Source organism: Podarcis pityusensis, assembly GCF_964106645.2.
Source record: "Podarcis pityusensis genome assembly, chromosome: 17".
Lineage (NCBI taxonomy): Eukaryota > Metazoa > Chordata > Lepidosauria > Squamata > Lacertidae > Podarcis > Podarcis pityusensis.
The window spans coordinates 26,236,064-26,255,431 of NC_138042.1; the positions used below are offsets into that span (position 1 = coordinate 26,236,064).

At 39.4% G+C, this 19,368-nt stretch overlaps 1 protein-coding gene across 3 annotated transcripts in view; it reads right to left on the reverse strand.

The window, feature by feature from the left end:
* Window positions 1–284: 284 nt before the first annotated feature.
* SHOC1 (shortage in chiasmata 1) overlaps window positions 285–19,368 on the reverse strand; it is a 39,512-nt gene continuing 20,428 nt past the window's right edge. For 2 of the 3 annotated variants that reach the window (XM_080986662.1, XM_080986663.1), the window contains 14 exons: window positions 19,149–19,325; window positions 18,096–18,203; window positions 16,465–16,646; window positions 15,974–16,046; window positions 14,760–14,829; window positions 14,456–14,640; window positions 13,590–13,707; window positions 12,663–12,774; window positions 11,115–11,236; window positions 9,152–9,245; window positions 6,617–6,748; window positions 5,102–5,251; window positions 2,170–3,109; window positions 285–629 (listed from right to left, as the gene is read on the reverse strand). In XM_080986662.1, coding sequence (XP_080842788.1) covers window positions 526–629; window positions 2,170–3,109; window positions 5,102–5,251; window positions 6,617–6,748; window positions 9,152–9,245; window positions 11,115–11,236; window positions 12,663–12,774; window positions 13,590–13,707; window positions 14,456–14,640; window positions 14,760–14,829; window positions 15,974–16,046; window positions 16,465–16,646; window positions 18,096–18,203; window positions 19,149–19,325 — 2,567 coding nt within the window. In that variant the 3' untranslated portion in view covers window positions 285–525. The remainder of the gene's footprint in view (window positions 630–2,169; window positions 3,110–5,101; window positions 5,252–6,616; window positions 6,749–9,151; window positions 9,246–11,114; window positions 11,237–12,662; window positions 12,775–13,589; window positions 13,708–14,455; window positions 14,641–14,759; window positions 14,830–15,973; window positions 16,047–16,464; window positions 16,647–18,095; window positions 18,204–19,148; window positions 19,326–19,368) is intronic. The other variant, XM_080986664.1, reaches the window with a different exon arrangement.

Sequence of the window (19,368 nt, forward strand, 5' to 3'; positions counted from 1 at the left end):
CTCCCCTTCAGCCTCAAATAAAGGGAGGAGGTCTACATCAACTGGGAGCTTCCTCTCTCCTCTAGTTCTTCCTGGATTCCTAGAAAGTGCCCCTTTCCCGTCCAGTCTTGAAATATGGACTTAGCAGCAATCCACTGGTAGCTACGGGTGACAACTTGGTCTGTTGGCCTCAAATCAGGACAACTGCCATTTGTCCCTGACAGATGTTCAAAATTCTGCAGGCAGAGTTGAAAATATAGGCCCCCCCCTTCTAGAGATGCTCCGAATGAGTTATAAAGATGATGTATAATTTAAGTATGCAGTGCTTTATTTTAATCGTCATACCACATCTTTGTGTAATAATTTTCCAGGCTTATCTAACCTATTTTCTACAATCTCCAAAAAAACCCACCCTCGAACAAGCACTACAAGAAAATATTAAAAACTGTTTAAAAGTAAGTATACAATAAATTAAAACATTGTTTTAAAACTGCTTAAAGTATATCACATATAAACAGAAGTGTGAAAGGTGAGGTTGCATTTCCTTTAAAGGAATTTTAGACGTGTTTGACCATCGCTTCTCCCAGGGTCTTTTTCATAGGTGAGACGTCTTTTTTTCAGCTGTGGTAACTGGGTGCATTTTAAACCTGCTGTAGGAAAAAAAAAGTGTAGAAGTGAGCAATTACCTAGTAGGCATTATGCAGATCTAACTCATTAATCCCATCCAGCAGTAAGAAAAAGTCTGCATGCTTAGGCATTTAAAGGAGTGATCTAGCCAAAATGGAGCACTTTAAGTTCCATTTATTTCAGTTTGAGAGGGTTTAGCTTCTATTTAACTCCCATTGGATTAATTAAAGTACTTACTGTTGGCTACATGGTGCCCTGAATTTCTGTCTTAAAAAGGAATTAATTGCTTGCTAAAGCAATGGTGTGTAAGAGCTTAAAATGGAGACAAGGTTACAACATTGAAATGGCATCTTGGATTGTGTAATTATGGGCTTTAACACCATACTATTTATTTCTTTAAGTTATTTCTCTTCCTTTACAAAGCTCAGAGCTGCTTACATGGACTCCCACATCTGCCAATTTTCAACAATGGTGCAGCATTCGAGTGTTTCTAAGGCATTAACTGATATATTCCTTTGTAAATAAAAGGTTTTTAACCAGATTTATTAACGTGTTCAGCTGCACAAATTCAACATTATTAAGGGGGAAATGTTTAAAATGAAGCTTACAGCTTCACATGAGGAAGCATGCATCAAAAGGAAACATGTTAAGATTAATATGCCCAGAGAAGCAAGGAAACAGTGAAGCACAGTAAGAATGTCAGACTGGCTGAATCCTTAAAGGCTTTGTCATAAGAGGCTATTTTCCATGGTTAAACACCTAATTAATGTCTGGTCATTCCACAGATCTCAATTTTTAAAAAAGAAATGTGAATTATAATTGAGCATTTCAACGCTCAACAAAGCAGTAGATTTCGGTAGAAAATAAGTATAAAAAGAGAGTACAGTGGTACCTCAGGTTAAATACTTAATTTGTTCCGGAGGTCCGTTCTTAACCTGAAACTGGTCTTAACCTGAAGCACCACTTTAGCTAATGGGGCCTCCCACTGCTGCCACGCCACCGCAGCACGATTTCTGTTCTCATCCTGAAGCAAAGTTCTTAACCCGAGGTACTATTTCTGGGTTAGCGGAGTCTGTAACCTGAAGCGTATGTAACCCGGGGTACCACTGTACATAAAAGTATAGTTACTCAGATCTCAACTTTAATCCACGAGGGCCAGTTGAAAGCATTGTTTACAACTCTCTCATAATCACCCTAATTTCCCTAAGGTTCAACAATATGAGCAACACCACAGATTTCAATTAACTTTTCCTCTGTTCAGAGGAAGCTTCCTTTAATGAAAGCCTGAAGCAGTAAACTGAGAGCTGGCCCTAAAGCATCAACACAACAGAATCAAACACATTCAGGTTAAGAGTTAAGACTAGGTCCAGCATTTCATTCTGTAGGAATGGCCAAATATCCCATTAAACAAAACGACTGCTCATGGTTCTGATAAAATTTCCGTAATTTTGAGCAATAGCAGGTGAAAGGGCATGGAGCTGTAAGAAAAATAGTAAGGAAAAGCTATTTTTCACTTAATCAGAAAAGAGTGGCAGGAAAGAGTGCTTTATGGTTTTACTCTACCTGCTGAAACGCATTCTCTTGGATTAGATGATAACACATTGGGATTTTTCTTTCTTGTGTACTCTCCTGTTATTGGAAAGTCCAAATTAAAGAATCTATCTGGACTAGATAATTCTTTGCTGAAACTTGAATCATGGGGAGATGAATCCATTGCTAGCACGGATGACTGGTTACCCCAAAACGTCTCCTCAAACTGAAATTTTGGACCACTATATCCTGTTGCACCAAGTTCTCCTAGAAAACTCTGAGAATTCTGCTGGATTGGACAATCTTCTCTGCTAGAGACAAGATGCCAAGAAGATTTGGAATCCTTGCTAGATTCACATTGCTTTACAAGTGACTGCTTTTTCACCTCCAGTACATTTTCAATATCTTGATAAGCAAGCATTTGGCCTGAAGCTTTTGAACGGTACATTCTGTTTTGCGCGCTATTTTCAAGATACATATTTGTTCCACCCAGGTTGTACGCTAAATATGGCATTGTAGCTTCAAAGTTAATATGGGGACGTCCTTTCAGATCATCTGGTGGTAGCAGTGATGAAGTTGTTCTTTTTTCCACTTCCATTTTTTTCGCAAATGGGATGTACTGTTGCTGCTCTATGCCTGTATTATCCTTAAAGAAACAAACTTTTTCCTGGTATGGTACTGAAGGTGCTATTAAGCTGCTGTGCTTTCCACCTAATTTCAGAGGAGTATAGGACTCATTTTGGTAGTAAACTGGGAAACAATTTTTGCTGTTCTGTACTTCACCATAGTTTCCAAAATATTCAGTAAAGGGACTGTGTCCTTGAAAGCCAGATAACACCGCCTTGGAAAAGGGAATTTCAGAGCAAGAGCTGATAGAGCCCTTTATGTTTTTTTGAAGTGACACAGTTTCTTCTGGAAGTTTTGGCTCTACTGGAGGGTTCAAGATGTACAGTGATGTGATGTCACTAAAGTGCTGGAATGGAAGAAGCAGATTCAAGTCTACACCACTAGAAAGACATGAAGCTTTTATTGCCACAGCATTTTCAACTATCCAGTGATAGGGAATACGCCAATCTGAATGTGCATAAAAATGACATCACCATCAAAACCTTAAAGGGGAAACTGAATTTATATGAAGATTTAATGCTTTAGTTCAAGTATAAAATTCTATTGGCTATCAAATCAAGACTTAGGATGGCATTTTGAACACAGTTCTGGTGTATTAGAACATCTTAAGGTGGTATAAGCAGGATTTCATCTTGAAATATCCAGTAACACTAGGGTGGCAGCTGTCTGGCAAATGCAACGCAGCATTATCGCATTAAACATTCACACATGAGAAAAAGAGCAAGACAATTGCAGGATTCCTAAAACTATGGCCTAAAACGGTATAGTTTTGGTATAGTCGCCACAGGGTAAATCACTGCTTGCATCTGTAATGGCAACATCTCATTGTGGTATAGTTGCCACTGGAAAATCACAGCTGAAGACCCACACTGTAATGGCAACATCCGTAACCCAGTAAAAACAATGTAATAAACGAGGTACATCATCAGGGCTACCAATACAGGTGTGGAAGATGTCTTGTTAATAATATTAACAAGAAATTACAAACATTACTGTTGTGGCCTAACTATGCTGTGGCAGTTTTTTCAGTGGCAACCAAACTATGGTAACAACACAGAATTAGGTTTATATCAGTGCATGTCTACACTTTTGATATGGAACCTTTTATAAATGGGTTTGCAAGGGGCCGGGTTGGGCCAAGACATCTTGGCTCCTGAGGTGAATCACAAAACAGTGTCTCCCTGCTGCCAGTGAAGAAGGGGTGAGTGAAGATCTACATTGGAAATAACGGTGTGTGTGTTTCAAATCAACCTTACTTGATGGTTGAAGTGGGAATTACAAGGGGAGGGGAAGGAGCCCGCTCATGCTGGGTAGGTGCAGATTCAAGAGACCCCCAGAGGATAGCCCTCACCATTTCCTTCCTAGAGTCGAAGGAGACCGAGGGGCCGCTGTAGAGGCAGCATTCAGAGGGGGCCTGCCAAAAAGGCAAATGATCCGGCCTCCAAAGAGTGAACAGCAGCAGCCGCCGCCACCAATACATTTATTGGAGTCTGGATCTGCTGCCCCTGTGGATCTTGCCACTTGAGGCAGTCACCTCACCTTGCCTCATGGGTGGGCTGGCCCTGGCAAGGGACATGCAGCATTCGCAAAACAGTCTTGGCCAATTTACTTTAAATTGCAGGTTTCTGCAGATGGCATGCATTATAGAAACACATATAATACGGATCAAGTTGTAAAAAAATAAATTCAGCGTCAGGAATTTTTCTTGTCACCCTTCTGTTTCAAAATTATATAGGCGGCAACCGTTCTGCACAAGGGGTGCATTTCTGGGCCCCGTGTGTGTCAGCAGTGTGTTCTGCCACACCCCCATTCCTCCCTCTTCCATATCCAAAAGGACCCACATGGCGGTTGTGCATCAATTGGACACAATGGCATAGCGGGGAGAGGGGCATGGCCCCAGGCGCAAAATTTTAAGGGGACCAACCAGGCATCCACATACAGGCGCCAGCTTCCATGAGGATCCTTGCCCTACCTTGTTGAAGGCAGCAGAGCAGCTCAGGCCCACAATGAGCCAGCACTAATGGAGGGAGGAGGGTAAGGGGTAACTCCAGTGCGGCCTGGCCCAGCACTCCTCTCTGTGGGTATCAGGGGGATTCACCTGCCAAGGGTCATGTTGGCCGGGCAGGCTCCCACCTGCATGGGCAGGCAGTGCAGTGAGGTGGCCCCGCTTGGCTCAGGTGAGGCACCCTGGTGGTGTCAGTGGCTTGCTTGCCCTGGGCGCTGCAACCCACGCTATGCCACTGATTGGACAAACCTAAAGTACTGGATTCTTGCATAAACACATATAAACACAGTCACACACAGTACACAGGAGATGCAGGGGTCCTGAATATCTGACCTTCAGAACTTTCTCAGGCACTTCAGGGAGAAGCGCATGAAGCTGGTCAAAAGTTGCTGACAGAAGCCACTCCAGTGAAGAGCTTTTCTTTAACATGACTTGAGCCACTAGAGGATTCATGCATGGAAATGTAAACAAGGATTTCTCTTCCTGAGGGGGAAAACCAGAATTAACTTTGTTATGTTTTCAAGGACAGTTGCAAGTGATGTTTGCTTTGTTTTGAGTTCAAAGGCAATAGCTTATGAGTTTGCTAACTGATTGCTGCAAAGTAGGATAAAAGAGGTTTCCTGGGGCCAGAATGCCTACAAATGTACCTTAATGGTTAGCGGGCCAAGTTGGCAGGCACATCTGCTGTTAGAGAGGCTACAAGTAAAAAGATAGCTGAAGACGCCTCTGGAAGGCAAGAGCCATTTTGGCAAAGGTAATCCTTTTTATTTTCCGCTGCTCAAGCTGATGTTACCTACCTTAGTGAGTGGAAATAAGCAAAGACTGGGCTTTTTGAACGGAACAAAGAAAGAAGCAAAGGGCTAGTTTTTAGAAAGTGTCTTTTGAAAACTGCCTTTCTGGGGATCCGATGTAAGGCAGCAGAGTTTACCATTTGTAGGAGTTAAACTGCACCTCCACCTATGCCCAAAATAATATAAATTCAAATATTACAAAATATTTTAAGTCCCTCCACTTAGAAGGAAACCAAATCCAGGTGCATGCTGAGCTCCTGGAACTTCTCACCACTCAGGAAACTGGGGCAAGCATAACAATATTATAATTAAGCCAGTTTCCAGGAAGCTGGCACTGCGAAAGAGACATTATAAATTACAATTTCAACAAGGCATTAAAAACAGCTTGTTCCCTTTCTGCCCTGCCTGCATCTGCCATGTTGAAAGCAACAGTAATGAAAGAGGATAAATCAGATTCATTTGCCGTGAGAAATCAGTGTGTGCCAGTGCCTCCAGCCATGTTTTCCTGGAGAATCAACTAAGATCAGGTAAGGCAGGCAACATCTCAGTCTGGTCACCTCTCTCATTTATGTGTTTTGCTTCAGGATCTTCCTTCCAGAAAGTAACTACATCATTATATAAAACATACATTTATTTACAAATAGGATGGCTTTTAGCCAGCCAGCAGCATACAGCGATTTATTCCTTTCTTTGATAAGAGATGGGCAGATTGCATTTTTCCATCTGGAAGACCCACTAGCAAGGAAGGACCGCAGCCTACCATGTAAAGTGGGTTGCAGTCCTTATCCGCTGGAGGATCCGTTCATGTGCAACAGCTGCATTTGAATAGTGTTTCCTGCTATTGTAGCCTACACACATTAAGGATAAAAGAAATGCAATGAAACAGGAACTGCTTGTCCCTTGTAAGGAGAGAAGAGAACCAGTGGCTTTCCAGCTGCTGCTTCCATCAGCCCCAGCCAACATTGCCAGTGGTCAGGGATGATGGGAGGGTGGGAGGTTGTACTTCAGCAACATTTGGGAGGGCCACAGGTTCCCTATATGTTTAAGAGAAACACACCTCTGACGGCAAGACGGAAAGCCAGGATTTGTCTAGCCATTCCTGAGGATGTCTTTGAGAAGTCATCAGAATGTGGTCAGCAATCTGACGAATCAAAAGGGCTGTCTCTTCAACTCCTGGTGCAAGAACCACCTAAAATGTTGTTATAAATTCACAACAGAGATTAAATAAAATGGAACAAAACAACAAGAATCCTTGGCAATTTAATGCCTAGGTTGATGCTGCATGTTAACAATGTCAGCCTAGATACAACATTAAGATAGCCAAGGCCTCAGTTATCAATTTTCCAGTAAGCTCTATACACAGAGGTGCCTCATTAAAAAATTCTACCCCAGCTATATCGGGCAACAGCCTGAACTAAGAATTTACATTTGCTTTCATTTCTTTTCCAAGTAGAACATCAGGAGCTTAATCAGGACTTTAAAAAAACCACGAAAAGTACTCATGCAGGTATCTGCTCACATGCTTTGTCACTACTTAATTAGCATTATAGAATGAACAAATTAAAGGCAGGGACAGGCACAAAAGGGAATGGCTTCTTGTATGAACAGGAAAGACCAAAGTTTCTTCTCATATATGAATTCAAATACATGTGTATTACTCTGTTCTAATTTGAATGGAGGGGGGAAATGAATTAACAGCTAAATCATGCTCAGATGTGGTCAAGCCCTATAGAGAAACTAGAGTTAGTAATTTAACAGTTTAATGTGCTCTGCAGTAACTAAAGCTAGGCATTAACATCATATTACACCTGTGTTATAGCAGCTACCCTGGTTCCCAGGACATTTGAGGATGCCCCTCAAAACCCCCATCATATCATAGAACACATGAGTGCTCTCTCTCTCTCTCTTTCTGTCTGGGGGATAAGGAGAGGATGACCGGGGGAGGGGGGAAGAGAAGCAACCAGAGAAGGTGGTGCCCATGGGGCCCTTTCTCAGAATTCCAAATGTGTTCAACAGCCCCCAAAACGTTGTTAATCCTTAATTATTCTAGAGTAAATATAATAACCCTGTAACTTACATACATTTAACTTGTGTGCATTCAGTTTTACATGTATGGCAAAAAAAAGGGGGGGGGGCGAGGTTCCAGGAAAAATGTCTTCCCACCATTGTATCTAATATGTTTTGACTATATGCGATTTTGGCTTTAGCTGCGATCCCTGGAACATAACCCCCTAAGTAAGTTGCAGGTTTACCGTACTTCCATTAACAAAATAATGTGAAATTTGAGAAAGATTGAAAAGAGACAGTGATCTCTTCCTCATCATTATAAGCATACAGCAAGATATAAAGACAAAGACAAATATTATATTTATATATAATAAATCTCAATTTAAAAGTAATTATTTAGAGGGGGAAATCAGGAGGGGGGGGGCAGAGGGAGATGAAGAAAAACCTAGAGAATTTACATTAATAATGGATTGCTGAATTGTGATAACTGAGCTTGCTGACCTCTAGTGGTAACATGGCATTAGGTACTTCTGTTCAGACCACAGTGTTTTTTCCTCCTGTTGCATGCCAGAATTATTTGAAACTTATCATGTGCCAGCTACAATGGACAGAGCCTGGGCAGTGCAAACAAGCAATACTTGTGACAATAGATAGCAGAAGCTTGTGTGATATAAATTTGCCACAAGATTACTCAGTACAGTGATTCTAGACTGCTGGACTACTTGCACTTTGACGTGCTTTTGAACTGCTAGATTGGCAAGAAGAATTGCCCTGTACCTTAACTTATTGAGTGAGTATACCTTTGGACTGCATCTGCACCTTCTTCCTGCACTTCTGCTTGTGTTTTGTAGCACACATTTGGGAATGTAGGGTATGACACAAGAAAATTCAATCTGCACTGGTGCCAACTGGCTATGTAAAAAAATGAGGAATCCAGCACTCGAGGAATCAGGTACTCTCATTCTAAGCCTTCAGCTCCACAAATGAGAACCAAATGATTGGGGTGGGGGAAGCCAAGTGATGACATAAGAAACACAGCTTTATTTGAAAACATTGAAAACTGTGGCCACATCCACTTGTAACTCAAAACTATGGTTTGCTTTAACTATAGTTTGTTGAACAAAGCAGGGTCAATCTTTGGAGTCTTGTTTCACCTAATGTTGGTTTCTGTTTGCTAATCACTTTTGCCGCATTTCTCTCTAGACAGGTGAGCATCTTGAGGCGGGGCACCAACACTAACCAGGATTATGCTTGCATAGTGGGGTTAGATGCAACAAGAAAACATGATTGGCACAAGCTGAAATTCATAAGCCAACTTCAAACAGTGGTTTTATATTCCAATTCGTTGATCACTACCAAATCATAGTTAATTGGTGAGGATAGGTTTGGGTGTGCAAACAGACCATATCTTAGCATTTCATGCAAACCAGGTTACTATCAGATCCCACACATTCTCTGAGATTTCGTTACAAGCAGATATTAAAATCTAACCAATTTCCTATCTTTTGTCTGTGCATGAAGGACCAAATATTCTGCTAATGGAGTTTCATCAGCAACATTAAAGAATATATTTTACAAAAACTACCTTGACGTCAAAGTCTTCCGACTTCTGTGCAAATGAAACCAAGGCTCCATAAATCAAGGTTAGGTGATGCAGAGTCTTTCCAGCTAGACTATACCTAAATAAAGTAGTATTTCATTACACTTAGTCAATATCTGTGTTCAAAATCTATAAAATATTGAACATTAAGTTACCTGAACATTTGCTGGGGAAACAGTGTGATAAAGTACAAACAACATTAATATTCTTTAGAGTTATCTCTTTTTATAAAATGTATATATTTGGCTTACACTGCATGCCAGAATTCTTTCCCTATGTATCCTTACTTTGTTCCAATATTTTTCCTTTCTGTGATATATGTATTTATTTTAAAACATTTACAGTATATACCACTTAATACCATTTAAATAAAATCTCTAAGTGGTGTACGGTCAAATATAGATTCACTGTTATTCTTCTTCTTAACCTATAGAAAGGATGCAATAAAAACTGAACAGGCAGAACTACATGATACAGTAAAAAATAACAAAGTTAAAAATGTAAGACACTTCAGTAACTGCAAAACTGACAAATGTATCTAACTACGTCTTACTCAGAGCAGGCCGGCTGAAATTAGTTATGCCCACTGACTTCAATGGGTCAATTCCCAGTAAAACTTAGTTGGATTGTATCCACAAGAATCAAAGCAAGATATCTCAGAATGGGTAGTATTCATACAACCCAGACTTCTCTCCATAACCTCACAAGGAAAGAGCATTTAAGGTAGCTATTTCTGTCTGATCTGAAGAAAGTCAGACTGCACCAGGAAAGTGAATGTGGATGCAGAAATGACCCTGTTGTCCTGTAAATAATTAGTGAGGAATAACATCTTTATAGTGACTGGCTAGGCTGCAGCATTTTTAAGAGGCCTGCACTTCTTAACGTGCTGCTATTCAGCTCCCGAACAGCAGCAGTCAAAACATTTTTGTTAAGGCATGTGCAGCAATCAGACCCATAATCAACAATTTTGTGGTGGGGGCAACTGAGGATACACAGAACTGGGATAAATAACTTAACCATAACATAGTTAAATATATTTAAGGATATTCCGTTGTATGAGATATTAATAAAATAAACATTTTAGAGTAAGTGTCTAGTGTTTGCTATATCAAAGTGTTTGCAGTCAATTGCCAGAATGCTGGAAGGTAGGAACAGGTATGTTTTAAACAACAGGTAGACTATTGTTTCCATACTGAACATTCAGGGGAAAGGTCTAGAGCAGGGACGTCCAACTCCCAAGAAACTGTGATCTACTCACGGGGGGGGGGGGCCTGGCAGTGATCTACCCCTTTTGGGGAGGGTTCAGGTCAAAGTTGTTGAGCTTTTTAAAGGGAGGACAATTCCATTTTGGAGGGGTTCAGGTCAAAGAGCTTTTTTTAGGGAGGAAAGCCCCGTTATTAAGAGCAAAATGTAAGACGAGTAAAAACTCCGTCTTCCATTCCAGCAGTTATGCGAAAATGGAGGGAGGGGGAGGGACCAGATGCTTTTAGGCCAACACAAAGGAAAAGGAGCTGATTGACCTGTTGGACATCCCTGGTCTAGAGGATCTCCTCCATTTCCGCAAGGCCTGCAAGACAGAGTTGTTCCACCAGGCCTTTGGTCAGGGCCCAGCCTGACTCCCTCCTCTGGCAACCTGCACAGAATTTTGCTTAAAGGTTGCCATTAATTTGATTTTAATTAATTTTTATAATGAAATGTTTTAGAATGTTGGATTATTTGATTGTTTGATTATTTGATTGTTGTTAGCCGCCCTGAGCCCAGCTTCGGCTGGGGAGGGCGGGATATAAATAAAATTTATTATTATTATTATTATTATTATTATTATTATTATTATTACAGCTACAGCCTTGGCAGAAATATTGCAAATTTGAGCTTTCACTTCTTAAAAAAAAAGATGGCATGCTTCTAAACCTCATGAACTAGGATCAAACAAAAGATATGAACTTACTCTGAATTTAATCTTTCTTGGGAGTAGAAAATAATCCAACAGGAGCTGTACTGGAGTGACAGAACCACAAGCCTTAACACAATGCTATCAGAAGATTTTTCATAACCAAGTTCTTCCATGTTCTGCAACAAAATAAGTATAAAGCAAGGAGCTGATTGTATATGCAAGACTATAGCTATCATCAAAAATGGTTGAAGCACAGGATTTCACTCCTAATTTTGAAAGTGAGTTTCACTTTCCATAAAACAGGGATAATTAAGCTAAGGTGTGCTTTGAGATTCGTATTACAGATGCCTATTACAGTGGTATCTCGGGTTAAGTACTTAATTTGTTCCGGAGGTCCGTTCTTAAGCTGAAACTGTTCTTGACCTGAAGCACCACTTTAGCTAATGGGGCCTCTTGCTGCCGGAGCACAATTTCTGTTCTTAACCTGAAGCAAAGTTCTTAACCCGAGGTAATATTTCTGGGTTAGCGGAGTCTGTAACCTGAAGCGTATGTAACCTGAAGCGTATGTAACCCGAGGTACCACTGTAAATCATAGCAGAATCAGTGAGTGTGCCTTAAATGTTTAAAATGTCATGAATCTCTTAAACTCTGCAACTAATTCATGCAGTATTGAAGTGTGGATTAGAAGAAAAAAAGAACCACCAATATTTTTGCTTCCACATGAGTATTACTATATTTTTCCGTGTATAAGACAATGGTTTTTTTCTTTTTAAAAATTAGGCAAAAATTGGGGGTCATCTTATACATGGATAAGTAAACAACTCAAGGGTAAGCTCCCCCTAGAAAAGCTCAACAGCTCAAGAAATACTGATTTCTTAATTTTGGGTTCAAAAAAATTGGGGGCGTCTTATACAAGGGGGTGTCTTATACTTATTACCCCCCCATTTATCTGAGATTTGTAATTTTACAGGCTCAAAAGTCTGATTGACAACCTTCATTAATTCACTTTATAAAGTTTATGCCTTGAGTAACAATCACCCACTTGATCTAAAGCTGTGTTTGTGTACTCGCTTAATTGGCAGACCAGAGTGAGAACTTCTGAGCACAAGCCCACCAAACAGGCTCCACCCCCTCGGCAGCCCATGATTGGGCAATTTAAACTTTAGCCTTGCTGGGCTATTCTGCCCTGTAATGTGGCCAGTGAGGGATTTTACAACTGTCGGCCGCTGGGATGTGATTCCTTGCTATGAGGGAAATGGAGGATAGCCTGTGAGGGGCTGCCAACGCTGTCAACCCAGAGCAGGGTAAGTGGCCATCTCTGTACTCACTTATCCAGCAGCAATTTTCACTGACTCAATAAGGTTCACTTCTGAGTAGATATGCACAGGATCATAGAGCAAAATACATAATATATTTAGTAGGTATACAACAGAACAATCCCCCCTTGGCTAACAGATTATCAAGATTTACGTATTATTTGACATATTCTAATGTTAACTTATTACTAAGCTGTGAAACATCTTAGACCCCTTCAGTGTCCAGGACAGCATAAAACTTTGCATATACGCAAGGGAAAAATCTTTAACTGCCACATATTTTTACCTGAATAACGATAGCAGTGCATTCATCTACAGTCATCACGATGTAACGGTCCGTGCTTCCAAAGAACTGTAATGCCTCACAGCACTTCCTCTCAATAAATGTAATATTGTACCTGTACAGATTAGTCCCTGTTAGTAGACCAGCTGTGTACATTTCAGTAACCCAACTGAAATACTTAAAATTGTGCTCTTCCTGCACTGAATGTCCCAGCATTATTTCTCATGGTAGTCTTTCTTTGCCCATGTCATCCGGCCCTGCTAAATTATAAGAGGACTTTGCTCACCTCTCCAGCATCGCACACCTCTGCCAGTTCATTGCTTGCTACTGAATTACCTGACAAAAGGCTAGGGCATACAACCCCCCACCCCACCCCAACGGGAATAAATTATATTTTGCTTGTATTTTAAGGGGGGGGGGATCTAATTCACACTTCCAAAAACAATATGCAAACCAGACAACAGCCATTATCTGAAATTGACATTTGCCAAATTTTGCAATACAACCAACCTACATGTTGCATATATTAAGGGGAAATGTGCATAAAAACGCATATATTAGTGAAAATAACATGCAAAAATGCATTATATTATTAGTAACTGTTTGCAAAAATGTGTATATTAGTGAAAAAAATCGATAGGAAAATGTGCTTATTAGGATAAATTTGCACCCAAACGCTGGCAATGTTTTAAAATGCAAATTGCTGAGGAATTGTGGAAAAGTGAATTTAGCCTTGGAAAAATGAGAAGCTGTGAGAAACCTAAATTGACAGATTCCTTCATCCTCAACTGGCCACATTTAATTGAGAAGTAGGTTGCAAGTGATTATTAACGTTGAATCCTTATTAACAGCCATAGAGAACAGGCTGAGGAGGAATTGCAAGCTATGACAATGGAAACGCAAAGAGAATGCAAGATGCTCACTACTTACTTGGACTCCAGTAACTGAAGGATTTCTGGGGTATTGAGAAGGCCCTCAGATGTCAGAAAAACATATGGAATTGGCAGTTCCAGGAGGACACACCCAAAATTATCTGGAGAAACCTCTTCTAAAGAATATTATTAGTATTATTGTTATTAAGATATCTATACCACCTTTCATCCAAAGGTCTCAGTGCAGTTCATAAAAACACAAGATAAAAGCACAATTGAGTAGTTAAAACAGAAAACAACAACCCCCCTCCCACAAACACATTTAAAATGCTTTAGAATATTAATTAGCCAAAGCCCTGGTTGAAGAAGAGCATTATTGCTTGGCACCTAAATATATATAATGGAGATGCCATAGATATGCACATGATCATGCTGCTTTTAAGTGAACTGTGAGTCAGGCAGTCCTGGAATAAAATCTCCTCTCAATCTATATAAAGCTATTTCAGGCAAACTACAATCTTTCAGCTTCAGCTACCAATCTGTATTATGAATACTGACATACTTTACAAGGTTGCTGTAAGGATTACTGAACTAATGTATAAGTAAAAGATTAAGATTGCTGAATTATATTTTTTTTAAACCCCATTAGAGTTGACTAGCACAAAACAATATATTTAAAAAATGCTATATTAACACTATATATTAGTTTTCCCATTAGATCAGAGCACAGCACTAGTTCTTTTCTGCCTTTACAGCTGTATAGCTGGGGGAGGAAACCCTGGGCACGATCTGATTTTATGCGACTTTCATTTCCGGGAGTCAATTTTATGTAACCATTTGAAAAGATATTGGATCACGTTTTATGAAGCATGCCCAAACCTATTTGACTTTTATCATCTATTTAGTATTTAAACATTCACTTACCGATTCCAAATGTTTCCGGAACAGTGGTTATGAAAGTTATGTAAAAAACATTCAGATTTTTGCAAATATCAAGCCAGCATGATTTTTCTGAATAATTATATTCCACCACTAATGAAAAATGAGTCCAAGGGAAATCAGGTCCAATGTTCTGATTATATACAACCACACAAGAGGATCTTTCCAAACTGCAAACGAAGCAAAGGTGGGGAAGTTTTAGTATGACTACCTTCAGTTACATCCTACAAATCCTTTCTGTAATAATTGCAAGATCCCAGTCTATTTTCTAATAGTGAAGAATACTCACCTACTTATTACATCTTGGCTCTCTAGAAAAGTCCCTCTTTCCTCAGAATCTAAATACACAATTTTCAAGCCTGTTGGAAGACAGAGCTGCAAGTTAGTGACTCAAGTTAAAGGTTCATTTGAAGCTGTGGAAATTGTCATACGGCCAATAATAACCAATAATAACATTTGTCAGGTTCCATCAGACAAGAGAGCGTGAAAAATACCAGCATATAGTAATGATATTTACTTTATCTTTAATATTTATATAAATGTACTGGGAAGTTTTCTGTTCTTTTTACATTTTGTGCACCAAGTTATTATTAATCTTTAAAGGGCAACTTCAGATGATCATCTGTTGTCTTAATGATATGAATGAGCCTTTGTTTTCCATACATTCAGCCCCTTGATGTGAGACAGCAAATAAATAGGAAACTTTTCCATTTACAATACATAGTTTCTAATTTCCTCTGGACCAGGAAACTCTGGTTAGCAGCTTCTGAACACGTCTGGATATTAAGTCAACTTCAAACCATAGCTTAATATCCTGGTTCTTCTGAAGCTGATAACTATAGTTCTATAGAAAAGCTCGTGCAAAGGGGTTGTATTTCCTACGAAAAGTCTCATTCATATTTCATCCAAAGGCAGAAAGTATCATGCTGTAATGACTGTGAAGTGACCATCATCTGTATATCAGATTGCTTCCTAACGACCATCTAATGTTTCTACAGCAATTCAGAGGTGCCTGCTCAATGGCTTTTGCTTGATTTGGAAAGATTTATTAATTGAACATTGATAGCTGGTGGCTGGGACATGCTCCACAACCTGAGGTGAAGGCTGGAGAAAGTTGCAGAGATTTGAGGGAAACAAACATATCTAGGTCTGAGATTTTTAGTTAGGAAGACATTTGTGGGGCTTCAAGAGATGATCACACTTGCTTGTGGAGGAGCTGATGCAACTTTATATTCTAGTAGTCCTACCTGGCTCTCAATGCTCACTGTGCTTGTTTTTAAATAAACACCTATCATGAAATCACCGCAGGTGTCTCTATCTTGTTGAAAGGAAACTAAAACAGAGAAATCATCATTGCTCAGAGAACTACAGAATGTATAATAATAATATGGGAGTTTGAGATTCTGATCCAAGACTTTTGAATTGAAACATGCAAGCAAGCATGCATGCACGCAAACATTAGGGCATATACAGTTTCCAAGCAATATGAAAAATAACATTTACCGTGCACTGTACTGATGGTGTTGATTAGTACATCTGTTTCTTCATCAAAACCCATTCTAGTCACAATTACTACCTGGCACATCATAAAAAATAAAATAAAGTACTGTATGCATTTTAAAAACAACAACACAATGATCAGTCTGTATTTGATATTTAAAATATTTGACAATAATTTGAGATAGTGGTAGATATTTTCAGGACTTGAGGATTAATCACAAGAAGCAAGAGTAATTTAGATTAAATGCAAAAGTAGATTAATGGATGTAGAAAAAATAAGAAGCAAGGCAATGGAAAAACTAGTATTTGTAGATGCTCAGTCCTAGCCTTTGCTGAGCAGACTACCCCTACCCCAAGGTTGGGGAATTATTTCTCCAACACTTTGACAGGTGGGTGAACTTTCCTTCCCTGGCAATTCACGCTATGCTAAAAATTCTGTATAATAATTCCAGTTTTGGTTTTCACCAGATATGCCAGCTTTGGATATTATTTACCTTATTCTGATCATTCATATTACTCTGCACCCATTTGGACATTTGATGATGTAGTTCTTTTATCTTGGGGTTGACTTCTTGCTTCTGCATGGAAATCTGCACAATCTCCAACAATCTACAAATATTATCCAGCCTGGAGTCCAGGAAGTCCTTATATCTATCTTTTGCGTTGAACAAATATCCTATTTAAAATTAGTTACATCAATCACATGCTTTACAAAATCATCATCAACAACAGTACTGTAACAAACTAGTAGTTTGTTTCTTTTTATTGTCCAATATGAAACAATCACAAAGCAACCGTCAAGTTTAACATTAAAACAACACCAAAAGAAAAATATATAGCACAGAAACAGCCCTAAGCATAATAAACATATTCCCTCAAACCATATAAATACTTGATTCATTTGGAGGTGACATACACTGCTGTAAAAATAAACCAAAAATACAGTGTATGCATCTGCCACAGACTTTTAACATTGTTATGGTCCACGATAGTTTTACTGGTAATTTAAAGATTGGCCAATGTTGCCCTTAAAGGCTGCATTCTGTAATGCTGAACCAGCCACCCTCACCCAAATCTTCCAGACTCAACATATATTAACTCTTCCCTTTCAACCTTTAGAAATATTTTGGAGGAGGGAAATGTACCATGCTGGGACAAAATGTAGTACTTCTGTGACGAGTAACAGCCTTAAGTTAATTCATGCTCTGATGAAATGAATATGATACTGAAACATACTTAGAAGATGATACAGGGCTAGCTCTGCAAAGGATATGCTAGGCCCCTCCCTCATTAGAACTGGGAAAGAAGAAAGCCTCAGGGCAAAGTCCCAGAAAGCTTCAGAGCAAAGTCCTAAACTTATTGCCAAAACTTATTGGACACCCAGAGCTTCATCAGGTCTCTAGGTGTTGCAGCGAAGATGAGGACCTCACCTTATCGCTCACCCATCCAATACAGTTCTCAGCAGATTGTCCTTGCTATCTTTGGACAATCTGAAGGAGTGATGCTTTTTCGGGAGATTGAGCGGCTGTAGCCCCCCTTTCCCATTGCCTTTTTTCTCCAACTAGAAGCCCTGCTCCCCTAAGTGCTCCTTTCTCTCCTTCCCCATGGTGGCTCCCTTTTATCCCCTCCTGCACAGCAAGCAAAGAGGAGTTGAGCAGTAATTGGCAAGGCAATCACAGTTCCAGGGCACTTCCCAGCTGGTTGTGCCTCCTTGCTGCCTGCTGGATTAGGCTACAGATCCATGCAAAAGACAAATTCCAGATAGCTAGATTTCTACTCCCAATAACAGGAAACTAGACTTCCACCACCTATATAATTTTTCCATGATACCATTAACGAACAAATAAAAAAGAATTTACATTCAAGACATTTTCACAGCAATTCCCTGCCCCCCCTCACAATATTTACATGTTTAAAAAAGTGAGGAATTGGAACAATAATGAAGAACTGAATTCTCATACAGATCTGTCAACAAAATGATATAAAATATGAATGGATTTTTACAACGTCACTAGTGCCTCAACGATCTACAGTAGTGTTCAGGTATTTTCATGCTGTGTTTTATTAAAATTACAAAGGATGATGATGATGATGATGATGATGATGATGATTATATAAAACTAACCTAATGCAGTGTTCAAGTTACATGTTAATAACAGGTCTCGAACTGTTACCAGTAAATGAAGAGCAACAGCATGTTTGAATACTGCAATCTCTCTCCCCTCTTTGATACCTATTAAAAAGGCACAGAAATGTACAGTTTACATAGGAGTGTTCCCATAAATATTAGAATTATTTGGTAAATGTGGGAATAGCATTTCTTACCTTTTTTTAATGACAGAGCTCTATATGGGGGGCATTTAAGGCCCTTAGATTGCTTCCACACTAGAGCTCTTTAGTGCTACTGAGTCATTACAATACATTTCTGCAGTTGGAAGAAGTATTAAAATGGTGGTTCCACATGGCATTTCATATACAGCCACATTCCCCTATATTCTCCATACTAATATTCCACAGCCTGTCACTACTGGCATCATACAAGGCCCCGTTTTCCCCTGTTCCTGGCCGGTTTATTGCCCTCTTCCTCCTTGCCCCTTTCTTTTACAGTGGTTTCTCTTTCTTGGCAACAGACACATTAACTAACTTATTCCTATTCACTTAGGGCACTGAATTGCCCCTTTCATTAGTCAGTTCCTACTCAATGGGTAAGAGCTTTCATTACTTGCTTCCTCCTTACATTTAGAGTAATTGTATCTTTTTTAGTATTATTGCAATTGCAATATTTCTATAATACTTTTAAAAACAACAACAACAATGAACTGCTACATGACTGCAATTGTCTTAAAAATGACTCCAGATCTGGTGAAAAAGACAATACAGAAAACACTAGATTGCTGCAGTTTAGCAGCAACATCATTTGGATTCTCTTTAAAAGCCAAGTGAACAAATGATGTCCGTTCTGAAGAAAGAGGCTATTACAGCATCCTTGGAAATTTCAATTCTGTTCCTAATACCATGAATTAAAATGATTGTGTGTAGAAGATTCTCAGAAAGAAACCCCGAATAATAGTTGCCAGGACAATTACCCCGTCTGCTAAGTTATAAACTGTTACCTTTATCCCTGAGTAATACAAATAACCCTGCTAATGTCATAAACAATGTATGAATCTGTCCTTACCAGTCACACCTTGTTTAAAAGTATCACTGATTACTTTCTCCTGCTGTTTTAAAAAATATCTGGTGGTGTCAAAATTAAGGGTGCGAAATTTCCATTTAGGCACGCCAAAACTCACAAGCTCTTTTAAAACTGGTGTCACTGCAGCTTCAAGGATATGATATGCTTGAAATTGACTCTCTGGAGAAAACAAACCCCGCCCAAAAAAAATTCAGGTTGGCAG